Genomic DNA, 14,838 nt, shown 5'->3' on the forward strand with positions numbered 1-14,838 from the left:
TCTAAAACTACCTGCATTTGAATCCTTACAAGACTCTGGTTCTCCCTGTTTTGTTCTGAAAACTGAGTGCATATGTGCCTCCAACTTCTGCTCAGTACTCAGATTCCATATTCTAGCAATTTACCTAAATTGTACTGTTTTTCTTTAAATTGTTTATTATCATCAGAGAAATAAATTATTATAAAAATTAAGACTGAACTAGGCATTATGCAACAACAGAGAAAACAATGCCTTCTTCACAGAGCTAACTTTCAGAGAGGGCTCTGGATTCTATTTCTTCCTACATAGTTGTAAAAAGTATAAACTAAATTGCAATTAGTTGAATGAGCTAGTTTTTGCCCAACTTTAGAGAGAAATTTTGCAAATAAAAAAGCAGTTTACTTCTTAATATCCTTTAGACCACCAGAGACTCACTGCCTACAGGATGATAACCACTGTGATGAAGGCTCTTAAGCTGTGCTTATATCACAGATATGTTTGTGTCCTCTAGCTCAGCATTCATCTAAAATTCATCATAAAATCAGCTGTTCCCTAACAGGATCTCCAGCAGAAAAGCACATGCAGGGGATTACTTTGCTTTGGAAGGATTGTAAGGGGTAAATATATTTGTTTGCCTTTTCAAATTTACAAGTTATAATGGTTCTCTAGGTTTTGCAGAGGTAGTAGCAGCTGTACACTTTTGGAGCAGCAGCTGGAAACTAGACATGAGAGACAGAACTAGATGCTTTTGTTTAGGAAATAAACGGCATCCCACTGAATAGGGGAGCTTAGACATCTACACACCTACACGAGGCATTTAGAGTCTGGGGCTGTATCTCACCTGCTGCACCCATAATCCTTAACAGGGCTTTGTGCAGAGATTTCACATGTGGTAAAGAAAATTGCGCACAGAGCAGCGTGGCACAGATGCTAACTTCCTCAGACCGTACCTGCTACTGCCAGCAATAAAATGTTAATGCCTCTTCCCCAGGGGATTATTTTCTCCATTGCCATTTCAGCTTAAGAGAAACCATAGATATAAACTGACTCCCGATACCTGTACTGAAGAAGGAAAAATACAACTCTTCACAATTCACTGAAAGTGTTTTTTTTTCCTAAAATTCCTGTGTCCCCTTAAAATTTGTGGCAAAAGTAAAATAAATATTGGAATGGTGCCAGATTGAAAACAGCCATCTTTCTGCTGGCTATTTTTATAACAGTTGAATTATCCATGGAACTTCATTATACAGCTGCACAAGTGTTTCTATAGACGTAAAGAAGGGGCACGGTGGAGTAGGAGGGAAGAAAGGGCAAAGCAGGGAACTGTTTAAACTGATGCTGTTTTAAATATATGCTCAGGTTAACCATTATTGAGAGCTAGGCTGTTTATTAGCATTGCCTTCCTGTAACATGCTGTGGAACACAGAAAATAACCTACATTGCTAGCTAAATGCAAAATTTCAGGTCATTTTAATAAAAGAATCCCTCTGAGATGAGAGTCTATACACAATCATCTGAAAGGTGCATTGTTGTTAAATGCTAGCAAGATTAGATTTGATTAAGCAATTTTGTAAGCCCCATAAATTGACAAAAATTTAAGCATTACCTGTCCGTTCAGGTGTTAGTATTGCTTTACTGGAGGTTTTAGAGAAGCTGGGACTATTAAAGCCATTGGTATATGGGGTGAGTCTTGCAACGGGACTATAGGGAAAAGCCAAGGAGACAGGTGTAGAGAAGAGGTTCCGCCATCGGCTAGCTGTTACAGATGTGAGGGAGGAGGGGAAAAAAAAGAAAGAAAAAAAAAGATTTATAGTTATAAATAGAATAGTGCTATTAGAGAGAAAATCATCTAACCATAATCTCTTCATTATACGTTGTTTACTCATGGCAAATGGGAAATAATGGTTCAAGTTTAGCAGCAAAACAGAAGACCAGCAGAGCCTTCTACACGTAAGACTTTGTTCCACTGAGTTTTCTAGTAAGTATGTGTTGTTTGCTATTTTCTATGTATGCACCATTTTGGCATATATTTATCACATATATCACTGTGTGTCAAGACAAAGTAGCAGAGGAAGCAAAACCCATTACAGTTAATAGAGAAACAAATTAAATTTGTAGTGCTCTTCAAGGAATCGTTCGTGGCAATCAATCATCACACAATTGAATTACAATTATCAGCTATGTGAGTTCAGAGACAAAGCAGTAAAATACACCCAACCATTAAGTGTTAAAAACAACCATAATCCCATAGCAGGCTTTTAAGCTACCATGACATATTCTCACTTCTCTTTTTACAGCGTTAAGTTTGTGGCTACAAAAGCATGAAATTTTTTCACTATTTTTGAAGACCAACCAAATAATAGAACAGAGCACATCTTTTTCTATGGATGGCTTACAACAAGGTTGTAAGGCACACGGTCTGTTCAGTAATGTCACAAAGAGCTTAGAGTGGGCAAAAATGCTAAAAGTTTATTTAATTTATATTTTCTTAGTTCACCTAGTAAAATAGGAATACATCTATAGTTTGGTTTGCCTATTTTTAGCATGTGTTAAAAAAATTTAAAATAAAGAATATTCATGCAGTCTTTGGAAAATAAATACTAGATATAAAAGTTGCTGCAAGTAAAAGGAAAAGGTATACTTTTAAAAATGTAATTTCAGGGAACACATTCAGATGCAAGCAGTTTGTGCAGAAGAAAACCAAAAAATCACGTTTATTTGTGATAGATTCTGTTTTGCCCTGAGAGATGCTGTTTACAGTGACACAAGGAAGGGAGATAGGGATATACTTATATCTAGCTTAGAAATCAATGGGATAACTTTGACACTTAGCAGGAGTACTTTGCTGTGACAAGTGTTGCAAACCAGTTTCAAAACCAAAAGTCCTCAAAAGCTAAGTGTCTAACACTGGAGTTTATATCACAAATCTACTCTATTATATAGACTTGTTCATACGGTTGTTCTATGTGCTCACAGATATTCAAACAAAGTTCAAGCATTCCATGTTTTAAAACCTCTCTGTCACCAAAATGATTTAGCAGGGCATACAAACTTTATTCTTCCTTCTTGATAACGTCAACATAGTGGCCATGGGGACAGAAAGGAAGTGCATTATGTTGGCGGGCTGTCAATCTCATTGCTGCAACCTTTTGGAGTAATCAATTAGCTATCACTCCAAAATATAGTGTTTCCCCCATTCCTTTTGCTTTGTCCCACTCAAAGAGTTTGTCCCTCTCTTGGGTTTGCAAGGACAAATCAGCCTTTTGTACTCTTCCCACCAGTGCTACTAAGCTTATAGTGAAGGAAACTGCTTGCTTCCAACCCTAGCCTGCAGTAGAAGGGAGGCATCTGCAATCCTTAGTGTCTGAAGGATGGAAGTAAGATATAAAAATGCAAATTGTGATTTTTTCTGTCACCTCACCACAGAATTATTGCAATTCCCTCATTTTTCATGATTCTAGTTCCTTAAAAAAGCTTAAAAAAACCCCCTACAGTTCATAACTAGGAGCAGCATCAGCACCACTTCTAGAAAATTGCCCAGTGCCTAGCAACACGACAACTGCTTCCACACAGAGCTATTTGTCCTTAACATTTATTGAAGTGATCAGTTTAAAAGTCAAGTATGCAATGACCACAGATGACCACAACTCTACAAACTAGTGCATAATACAATGGCTAGGGATCAGATTAACTCAAAAGTAGTCAGAAACTAAACTGATTCGCAGCATTCACTTGAAGAAACATGCATGATATAATAGATTTAAATATCATATCCACAGTTAATATCTGTCACTTCCACTAGAAGTCATCAGTGAGGAGCAAAGGACGACAGTTCCTTACAATTCTACTTTTCTGCCTGCCACAAGATCTGGTTTTGTCACAGTCTGATCATTTGCCAGGCCAATTAGCTGCCAGCATGTTCTCACCCACAGATGTGGTCAACCATACAGCACAAATAAACATCATTCATTACTCTGTACAATCACTACTGTGAGCTGGCCCATGAAGCACAAAACAACAGTTATCGTGACTGTGAAAGCAAGAACTCACAGTAAGAATATAATCAGTATTTATGGCAAAACAGATTCCAAATTACTCTTTCAAATAGTATGTGTTCTCAAGGGAAGAGGGAGAAGGATGCCAACAAACTCTAGAGAAATACCGTTCTAATGTCCCCAGTTCTATGGCTTTCGGTCACCATGTATCATATATAGCCTGAGAGTGTTTAAACTTCACCTAAGGACTGACATTGTTTATACATACAATTAGTTTCATTATTTAGGATCAAATATAGAAAAACATTTTCATTAGGTTTCAAATGGAAATATCAAAATGAAGTACATACTGAGTACTTCAACAGTATTAACAAAGACAGCAAAATCAGACTTACATAAGTCTTGTGCTATGCCAAAAATATAAAAAGGTATGTAGGAAAGGAATAATACATACATCTAGGCAAATATATAAATTAATGTAAAATTTGTAAAATCATGGAATACTGAAATGGATAGTCATTTTAGGACAGTTATTTTACTCCAAACTGATTCTGAGACTGCCCTGATTAGCACAGTAAAACACCATTACTCATGCAAAGATTTGCACTTCCTTAACTGTTCACAGCAGACTCTTTCCAGAGACTGAGACAATGTTGTGATGACCCTTATTTTAAATTTAAAAGTCCATCTGTTAGACTCCGATTTTTATAATATTTGTAGTTTTTCTTAAAGCCCCAACTCTGGTTGTCCAGAGATGAATTAAGAAACTCACCTACCCTTCAAAAACAAGGTAGTTTCTAACCTTTGCATTTGAATAGGAACTTGAATAATCCCTCTCTGAGTGCCTTATACTGAAGACACACTAAAGGAAGAAAAAGTGTCAGCCATGGAAAGGAAAGCAGGCATATCTAAAGAACCATCAAGAGAAAAGAAGACAAAAAAATCTATTTGATTTACTCATGGCAAAGTGTTAAATGCATTAACAATTTGACTTCTTGAAGCATGAAGCTGTTGGCATTTTACATCAACAAATGGAATTAATATTCTTTAATATGAAAATACAAATTATCCTAGTCTTTAAAGTAAACAGTTAGAATGGAAGTGCCCCATGATTTTCTTGGATTTGATCAATTCTTAATAACTAGATTGCTGATAACATAATGCGTTATATATACTATATCTACTACATCTACTATAATATTTTTAAACAAGACTTCTCAAAATGTTTACATAATCAAACCAAACGTTTCCTTTAAAAGTTAAATCAGCAACAAGGGGGATTTTTCATAACTTTAAAATGTTTACTACGCAACTAAAATTTTAAAAATTAATTAATTAAGATCTCATTTTTACAACTTTTCTGGAGATATTAAAAGCTACAGTAGACTAGAGTAATAACTCAGAGCAACTATATACACAGAAATATTCACCATATTGATTGTTGTTAATAATCAACATTTGATAAGAACTGACGGAAAAATTTATGTGAAAATCTCAGTGAGAAAACATATATATGGAATTTCATGGCTCAAAAGTAATGGAACACACTGCAAAATCAGAGCATGCTGTACCATACCTAAAACAATTCCTTTATTAGAAGCAATTTCTAATTTAAGCTACATAAGGTACTCTATCTCTAATCACACATACAAAAATCTGGTCTTGAAAGCAAAGCCAAAACTTACTATTAAAATTAATGGGATCATTCATAAGCTGGGACACAAGGTAAAAATGGCATTGACCCTCATCATGTTTTGATTTTGTGGAGTTACACTGAAGCAAAACAGAGACAGGTCAAGCGCTGGTGCTGTATGTAAAACACTGTACTACCTAAGGATAACAGCTTCCAAGAAACCAAAAGAAGTACATGCATATTTTAAACACCGTCCATTTTCATAACTCCACTATGAAACTCAGTTTGACAGAATTCTGTAACATGGCAACTTACCTTCTCTCTAACAACACACATGAAAAATGTTTCTTTGCTATATAAACAGAAAACAATAAAGTCATAAACAACTGTATAATATTACTGAGTAAACAAATTATATTTGAGTTGCAATCTAGGCTGTTCATCCGCTCAATTAGCTTAAGTTTTATATAAGCCTTCTGGCCAGAGACAAAAATACCTTTTGAATTCAAAGATAAAAAATAAACTGAATTGCATATATACATTTATTTGAACACAGGTACTGACTACATGGCTTCAACAAAATCTCTCCATTGAGAGAGCCAAAAAATTGGAGGAGTATTTACAATACTGTCAATCCAGTAAGTTCAAACCTGCAGGTCAGGATAAATCTAGGGTCTTGTGCTGTGCCCTGTGCCCCTGCACCGCCACCATGTCCTGCCTGCATACCAGTCAACAGCCCTTTCTTGCTGACGTACTTTCTTTTGAGAAGGAAACCCAAACTACTTCTATGGTACATTCTGCATATGGTCAGTTGCACAGCATCTACGCTTAAAAGAAAAATGTCTTTCTCATGAGTAAAATGCACAACCCTGCATGGGAAATACAGGTATTTAGTTAATCACTGGGGAAATTCAAGAGTGCTAGAAGGGAATTCAAAATCCACTCCTTACTGTAGTCTAAACCAGCTAAGAGGCATCATCCAACTGAGACATATCTAAAAACTCCCTCCTAAAGATATGCTTTTAACCTTAGTTTTAGATTCCTGTAAAATGGTGATTCAGAGTCTGCGAACTCCTCCTGAGGGTATACGTATGCCTGGGAACAGGTAAGTGGCTAATGTGTTTGAAAAGACAGACAGAGTAAGGAGATGTAAGTTCCCACTACTTGCTGAATATTGCAATTTTGAGGACATCTGCTTAAGAAGTGGGAAATGTGGGCTCCTACTACTCACTGTGTAGATCTACTCAGGTTCTTGGAAAACCCAGAGCTCCTATATAACAGTTTTAAACACTCCCAGGTGGACAAGAGGTGCTATACACCCAGCTGCATCCAATGCTATGCTGCCACTGTGCAGGGATGGATCTCCAGGTACCTAAGTTTCAAAGCAAAGCCCAAGCAGATCTTGTCTCTCAACTACCTCAGTAGCTCTCCAGCAGAAGGAGCTTAGAAGTATGCACAATCCTTAGGCCTGCATCACATGGCGAGGCATTCAGCTTCTGTGCTCAAAAGAGAATGACTATAACATCTTCCAGCATTTATTTGAACACTATGCTTCCGAGCTACCCTCTGCAATTACCAGACTAAAAACCTTTCTGTGAAAAATTAGGCTTTTTATTAGTTAACAGTATTACAAATTCTGGGCCTCTAGTAACTGGGTGTATGAGCACGAGTTGTACGTGTAAAATTGGAAGTTAGTCTGGAGCATGTACATATTCCCCTCTTGTTGAATATTATTATACCACAAAGTCTCAACCTTCCAAGCATCACACTCTTAGTTCCAGTCTCCCACAGCAGTTGTGGTCATCTCAACAGCTTGTTTTAGCTTTTACGGTTTCAAAACCACAGCTGTAGCTCCCTTAGCCACTCAGTTATTGGTAGAAACTTTGCCATCAGCACAGAGTCACATTTCGTACGTTTAATGCACATTTTCACTCACATTGAATCTGTCATTGTCCAAAACTATTTCCCTGCACTGCCATGCCCAGCTCACAAAATGCTCTTGGGGCTTGTTTGCTGTTTTTGTCCCTTGATATCTTGTTCAAGAGAGGCAAGCTACCTCATTTTCCCCAGATGCAATGATGACAAAGATAAACTCTGTAACTGTAGGTCGCACAAGTCCATAAACAAGGGTCTCCAAAATAAAGCTTTGTGTATGCATTTATCCTTAAACCTTAAACCTCCATAACCAGACTGCAATGGTTGAATAAATAAATGCCAATATTTTCCTTCAGTTTTGTTTTTCTATGCTAAATCATATGTCTTCCTGAACTCTTAATGTAGATTAGCTAGTGAGAAATTACATGTCAATTAAATGTTTTCGTTTGATTGCTTTTTGCAAGAATGCAATTCTGCTACAAAATTTTACGTTTTCACAGTGTTTTTGGTAGTCAACATATAGGATTGCCACGTAAAATAAATAAATAAATCAAAAAGAGAGATTAAATACTCTTTTTACACAAAGAGCAATCCAAATCAACTTCAAATGCCGTGTCAAATGTCTGAAGAAGACAACTGCCACTATGGCTAGACCACACAGTGATACATTAAGAGGAGCTCAGAGAATTAATAAAGATTGCCCACTTTCCTCTAAGCCTAGGAAAACTGACAAATAATGTTAGTTTTAAGTGTATGTGAGACCTGAAAAAGCTTGTTTCCCAATTCATTCAAATAAAGCAAGTCTTTTTTGAAAAATAATGTAAAAGGATTAAATAGTAGTGTAGTATGAGAAAGCAGTTCTGTTGGTTTGTATTGGTTTACTACTGTCTAAATATATCAAACCACAGCAATTCATATACCTCAAGATCTGCCCCCCACAAAGATAGCATAGGCCTCTTTTAAAAGTACAATCAGAAAGCGTATCTAAATAGCAGTATTTTCTAGAACTTTCACCTAGTACAGCAAAGCAATGTAATCAACAGCATGTGTTTGGCACGCTGCAACTGGTGAACACTGGTGAATAAATCTAAGACTCGGGAATGCTATACTTTGTTAGACATATTCCAGTTGTGCCAATTATTACCTACCAGTATGGGCAGATAAGTTTTCTCTGTTTTTCAAGACAGATGAGCTACTCTATTTCAAAGTAACTTAATGAAAGGCTGATCTGAAAATTGTCTTTGGACACATTATATACCGGAAAAATGACTACGTTACATTCCAACTGCAGTGCACTGAATTGCAGAGAGTCTCTAACCACTGCTCCCCAACTCAACTTGTTCATAAAAATGATTTTTTTGAAAGTATTCAAAAGACTAGAAAGAAAATGGAATTGAGAGGTATGAGTTACACGCCTCCTACAAAAAATCAGGATACCTTCCCTTGTGAAAACTATGTGCTTTGGATGGTTAGTTGTTTGCTGTTGTTGTTGTTGTTGTTTGTTTGTTTGTTTTTCTTTTAGTTTGCCTCTTCTTCTTAGGTGAACTTTTAACCACCCAGTTATATAAACAGTCAAGTACAGATGCTTCATGAAAAATGTAATTGTCTCAGCATTTATTTTCTTTCTGGGCACACAACACTCCCTGCATGCACAGGTCCAAAAACAAATTTTCAAGGAAGAGGTAACAGACAAATTTGGCTTCCAAGTTTCCCTTTTTTGAGAAATTGGCCAAATATGGTGTTGAAATACTAGACCTAAGGCATGACTTAGGGCCCAAATATCTGTTCTCTCCCCAGCTCCCATATTCAGCCAGTGCCATTTTATATAAACTGCTAGTCTGATGCATTTTCCTTCTGTTTAGTGGATTCTTAATCAGAATCATAAGTATACAAGCTCTCACATTTCAACTAATTTGAAACAAGATTACCTAAGCAGAAGACTAATTCTCATGAGAATTACTACATAAGGTAACCTGGAACAAATCTATAGCCCCAATCTCTTCTGCCAAACTATAATAATCTCATTCATTAAGAAGGGTGTTTACCTCTCTTAATGTTAAGAGTCTTCAAACAAGGAACTAGGAGCTTCCAAAATAAGGAATTCTTACTAAAGGACATTGTGAATGCTAAAAATTTATATGGGGAGACCACACAAATTCACTCAGGAGGAATCCACCAAAGGTTAAATGATTACATCTAAATAAGAAATCACATCTGGTTCAGTCAGTCTCTGTACTGGAAATACATCTGTGAGTGTCAGGGAAAGCATGTATGCTCTTTCACCTTGTTCTTACTCTCTTCTATTTATCTATTTATGGCACTCTAGGGCACAGGAACCTGTGTCACAGAGACACAATAAAGACGCTCTTATGTATAGACATTTATGGCTGACCTCGTCACCACAGGACAGAATATACCCAAAAGAGAAAAAGCAGGGCACCTTCTCTCCGCTTTAAGAGGACAAGAGCTGTGCCTGTTTGTCTCCACTGACTACAAAGGGAGCCCAGTGTAACTGGCTCAGATACAGATCTCTGCATATATTCAAAAGAAACTAACTCTGACAACATTCATTACAGGGAACAATAAACAGAGCTTAGAAGCAGATTTCAGAGACTGCCTTCAGTTTTCCCTTTTTCAAAGCAAATGAAAAAGACAAGTCCTCTGTAGCGCTAAAGCACAGCAATGCTTGCAATCATCCAACCTAAACAGTTTTCACAATCCAATTAAATTTGTTGCACATCTTTCTTGGCAGCTTGAAGGGGAAGCCTTGCTACCTTCCTGCAGGATGATGCTTTACCCCAGCCCTCCCCATGCCATCTTCTCAGCTGTACTGGTACACTGTACCAGCAATTAAAACTGTCCTTGCAAGACTTCATGCTCAATCAGACCAATTAATTCATCTTTACTAAAATGAAATTTTTGTAATTATATATTTTTTTTAATAAAGAAGAGTTCTTTGTTCCAGTTTACCAGGAAGATGCTGGCAAGTTGTCAGGGCATTCAAGAGAGAGATGGAGAAGCAGAAAAGAGCAGCAGGAATGTGGGGCTGGTGAAGTTACCATTGCCTCCAAAAGAAATGCTTGTCAGAGCCTCTATGATGTGCCAAAAGGAAGGTGAGATGAACTCAATGTCTTACAATAATTACTTACTTACACATATAGCACAGAGCAGAGTAACATCATTGGCAATTTCATCATATTTTGATTTTAACAATTAGCATCCAAAAAATGTCATGTAATCATCTCAGCTAGCAGATTTGAAAGGGAAGCAGTTCCTGCAGGCAAGACTGAAGTTAGAATAGGATGTGTATGCCTGCTGAAGAGAAAGTGGGTTATATTTCCATACAAAAAGATTAGAGGAAGACACAACCATAGCAACATAAATTGTCTTATTCCACATGTAGTGGATCGACGAGAGACTTGCCGGTTTGTCTACATCACAGAGCAGAGCGTCAGAGAGCCCAGAACATGAGGAGACTGGTACATCTATCTACCTAGAGAAAGGTAAGACCATGACAAAAAACTAACACCAGTTCCACAATCAGCACAGCTTCACTAGCAACTAACAGCATCCAAATTGGCCAGCATAACTAATCTGGTCTCACATAGTTCAAATAACCTTGCAGAAAGCTCCACACAATACCAATTTATGACTGGTGTCTTCATTCCTCTAGCCTGAAACAGGTGTCCTCACAGGGGCATTCCCATTCAGTCTACAGAATGGAAAAGCATCAGATTTAAGCAGAGCAGTGTCAGAAGATATGGCACACATATCATTTTAACATTCTGAGCAGAATGATCAGTGTAAATCACATTTTTCTCCCTATCCATTTAACACTGCCTGATAATCCAAAGGGAAAATGCTTTGGTTGGCACAATTTGTGAAATAATTTACATATTCCTTTCTAAACCACAGGTCTGTCACTGATTACTCTAACATTACCATTCTGAAAAAGACATATTCTGTAACATCACCATCAACAAAATCAGAAATCTCATGCTTATTGCATAAGCATTGTGAAGGTGATCTCAGCTTTTTTTTTTTTTTCCTTTGGATTCATTAGGTTTGGTAACAGTTTTGTCTATATTTCAGTTACAGTGTGATACAGCAAAATCTCACAGAATACTATGGGAAACATATCTGCAATCACTCAGTGCAGGTTTACGTGTTCCATTTGCCACAGTTCTCCACAAATAACAAAAACAACTAAGTCTTGAAATGAAAACTGTCTTTTAGTTTTTTTTCTTTAAATGCTGGCTTTCAGGTCTGAAGTGTCTCCCAGGTCTGAGAAATAGCCCGGCTGGGTCTCAGCACATCTCTTCACTAACCTGCTGCTTGCCAACCCTGGAAATCTATGTATGCCATATAACTCATACCACTCCCACGCAGCGGACATTTGCTCTGCAGAGCAGCACAACATCCTCTCTGAGGTCTGAAGGAATCATGGGAATGTCTGCAGATAAACAAGCATCCAGGATTATGCAGCTGCAGGAGTCATCTCCACAGCCTAGATAATTCAACACTTGCAGCATCCTCATCAGAGATACTTTACCAGGATGTAGCTCTCATGCAGTAGGGTTAGTAACTACCGGTTTGAGATGACTGCAGCACTATCACCACAGTTCTGTGGAGCACAGCATTATCAAAAATAGATGAAGAACTTAAATCTGTTTTCTCTGACTCAGAACTTCCACACCGTGATTGTCCCTTGGAGAGGTGCTTTTGACTGTAAAGGTATCAACAATGTGGGTTTGTGGAAGGGGAAGGAGATGCTATCTAAGCAACCTAACATGAAAATAGACTGTTGTAGGGTTTGTCTTTTGCATGTTGTTCCTGTGCAAAGCTTATATAGTATTCACCAGAATAAATACAATTAATATTTCCTATTTCTACATAAAATGTATCAAGTTATGTAACCAGGTTTCAGGTACACTGTAAAGAAGCCAAAAAAGTTTAAAGTCTAAAGCCAGGACCATAATCTAACAAAGTCATTAAAAATAAATAATTAAATAAATAAAAATAAAAATAATAATAATTTTTAAAAAAAGCTAATTAAGCTGCCTTAACCAGAAGAGGAGATGGAAATTCCTTGTGCCCCATAAGAAACTCCTACTATCCCAGTACCAGATCTCAAGGACAGATCATTCAATTTTGAGACAGAAAGTAGTTACCAGGATTGCTATTTAGAGAGGCTATGCAATTCACTCTGCAGAAAGGAGGTGGGAAGCAATACCTCTACAAACCTTCCAAGGCACATCCTCTTGAGTATGCTGAATTCAACACCCTTACTAGCGAAGATTCTGGATCAACGAAGAGGAAAACTTCGTATTATCTATAAGCATAATAATGCACGTTAGGGCGGGGGGGGGGAGGAAGGGGTGGTGGTGTTGCTAACAGTATTGGCCCATGATTAAAAAAACTGTGCACTTAAGTAAGCACTTCATCATCCTAAAAAATATCTGGTGATAAAGTCAACTTAGGAGAAACCCGACCTGTCATTCCTTTGGACATGGTTACCTATTGTTCAAAAGCAGGCTTTCAAGCTGCTAATCCACCTGGTACATACACTGGGTATGAGACTCCTGTTATAGGTTGTCATGTTCCCCAGTCACACAGCTGTGTCCCTTGGGACTACCTGGATGGGGGGAGTTTGCCTCAGTATCCAAGGGGAAGGAGCAGCAGTATCACATCCCCTATTCACATGGGTGTCGCATCCACCCATGTACAAGACATGGAGATGCAGTGAAAATCTTTTTCAGCTACAGTAAAAGCTACTGACAGCTGGCAAATGTAAAATCATTTTTGGACAATTCTCTGTCAGACTACTCCTTAAGCTACAAGTTATGAGAATGACACTTTCCATGGGCATCTTTCTTGCAGCTCAAAGACAGTTGCTTCCCAGAACCAGTCTACTCCATATATCCACTCAATTCTTTACTTAATAAAGACCAAGCAGACCACTGGTGAAAGAGTATTTTGGCAATACAGTATTGAGGGACTTCTAAATGACTCATACCATTGAGAAAATTTGTTCTTTATGTCCACACTCTACAAGCATGCCATGAACTAAAGAAGTTATAAGAATAAAATGAATTTTTTCCAGAACAACTATATGAGTATACCAGAGGCTCCTTCCAAGGCAGGTCACGGATTCACATTCTTTTCACATTCTTGACAAACGAAACTATGTTACATTCAGGTCTCCAGTGCAGACCTGACCTTCCTGACTGGCACAACTGCAAGAACACCATGCCTAGCTCTGTAATGTGTATCAGAAGAACCCCACGGTGTCTAGTCAAGTTTTGCAAAGTCCTCCTCAACCAAAATCTCTGATTACAGGCAAACTCCAGAGTTTTAAGCAGTTTGTATTAATCACTGCCAGCTAACTCAAGAGCATTAATTTACTGTATTTTCAGTGACATTAGAAAGAGTAAATCCTGAATCTTAGTTCATCAAATTTTAGGCCATAAAGAATAAAGTTTTTAAACTCCTTTCAAAGTTATTTGATATTCATCTCATTAGCAACCAAAATACTTTAAGGACCTAACATAAAGATATTGCAATGACACCAAAGTCAGTTAAAGGCTTTTCATGATTTTAGCAGTTTTTAGATTAACAGTCTGATTTTCTACTACTAGAAGTTTTCTTCTACTTCTATCTAGGATATGAGGTATAATTACAAAAGCTTATCATAACACCAATTTTTTGTACTATTTATTTTTTTACTTCCCTTCCTGCCTTAAGATTAGGGAAACATTATTAATGTCTCAGGTTAATTTTACAGTGGTGGAAGGTCTGCTTTCCATGGATCAATTCCAGTTTACCACAACATACATAAACACTGTGAATTCATTTTGTTTGATAGCTGAAAATTCTTACAAAAGCAATGGTATGGAAGCCAATCTGAATTTTAGCCACATAGGAGAGGAGAAGTGGAGAACAACATTTTGAAAAACGCAGTGTGCCCTTCATCTTTAATAAATTCTGTTGTCAGTATTCAGCTCAACTAATTTTCAAAGTTCATATTCGACCCCCGTCTTACCTAAACAGCTGTGCTCCTCTCTGTCCCTTCCAGCCGCTTGAGAAAGACAGCATGAGATGAATCTTACTCTGGGGACATCTGTTTTTCAGCAGACACCTCAGTCCCTGACTAGAGATTTCAAGCCTGACATTTAAGAAGGTTTAAGTAAAGAAATTTGAACCTTATCTTGAAAGCACTTTAAAGCATGTTTAACACAGAGAAATACAGACATATATGGTAGCTAGAGATGTGAAAATTGAAATACTAGGAATATCATGACGTATTTAAATTGGATCCAAGGGACCATGTATATATATCCATGCATATCATCCATG

The 14,838-nt window shown here is 37.4% G+C and overlaps 1 protein-coding gene across 3 annotated transcripts in view; it reads right to left on the reverse strand.

Moving 5' to 3' along the window:
* Positions 1-14,838, reverse strand: part of SLAIN1 (SLAIN motif family member 1) — a 56,063-nt gene that overhangs the window by 20,689 nt on the left and 20,536 nt on the right. Inside the window, exon 3 of one of the 3 annotated variants that reach the window (XM_080589886.1) lies at positions 1,586-1,735. The exons of the other annotated variants lie outside the window; for them this stretch is intronic. Within the exon in view, the coding sequence (XP_080446012.1) occupies positions 1,586-1,735 (150 nt within the window). The remainder of the gene's footprint in view (positions 1-1,585; positions 1,736-14,838) is intronic. 3 annotated transcript variants of the gene reach the window in all.

The sequence above is a fragment of the Anser brachyrhynchus genome (genome assembly GCF_964034855.1).
Source record: "Anser brachyrhynchus genome assembly, chromosome: 1".
In the NCBI taxonomy this organism is placed as follows: Eukaryota; Metazoa; Chordata; class Aves; order Anseriformes; family Anatidae; genus Anser; species Anser brachyrhynchus.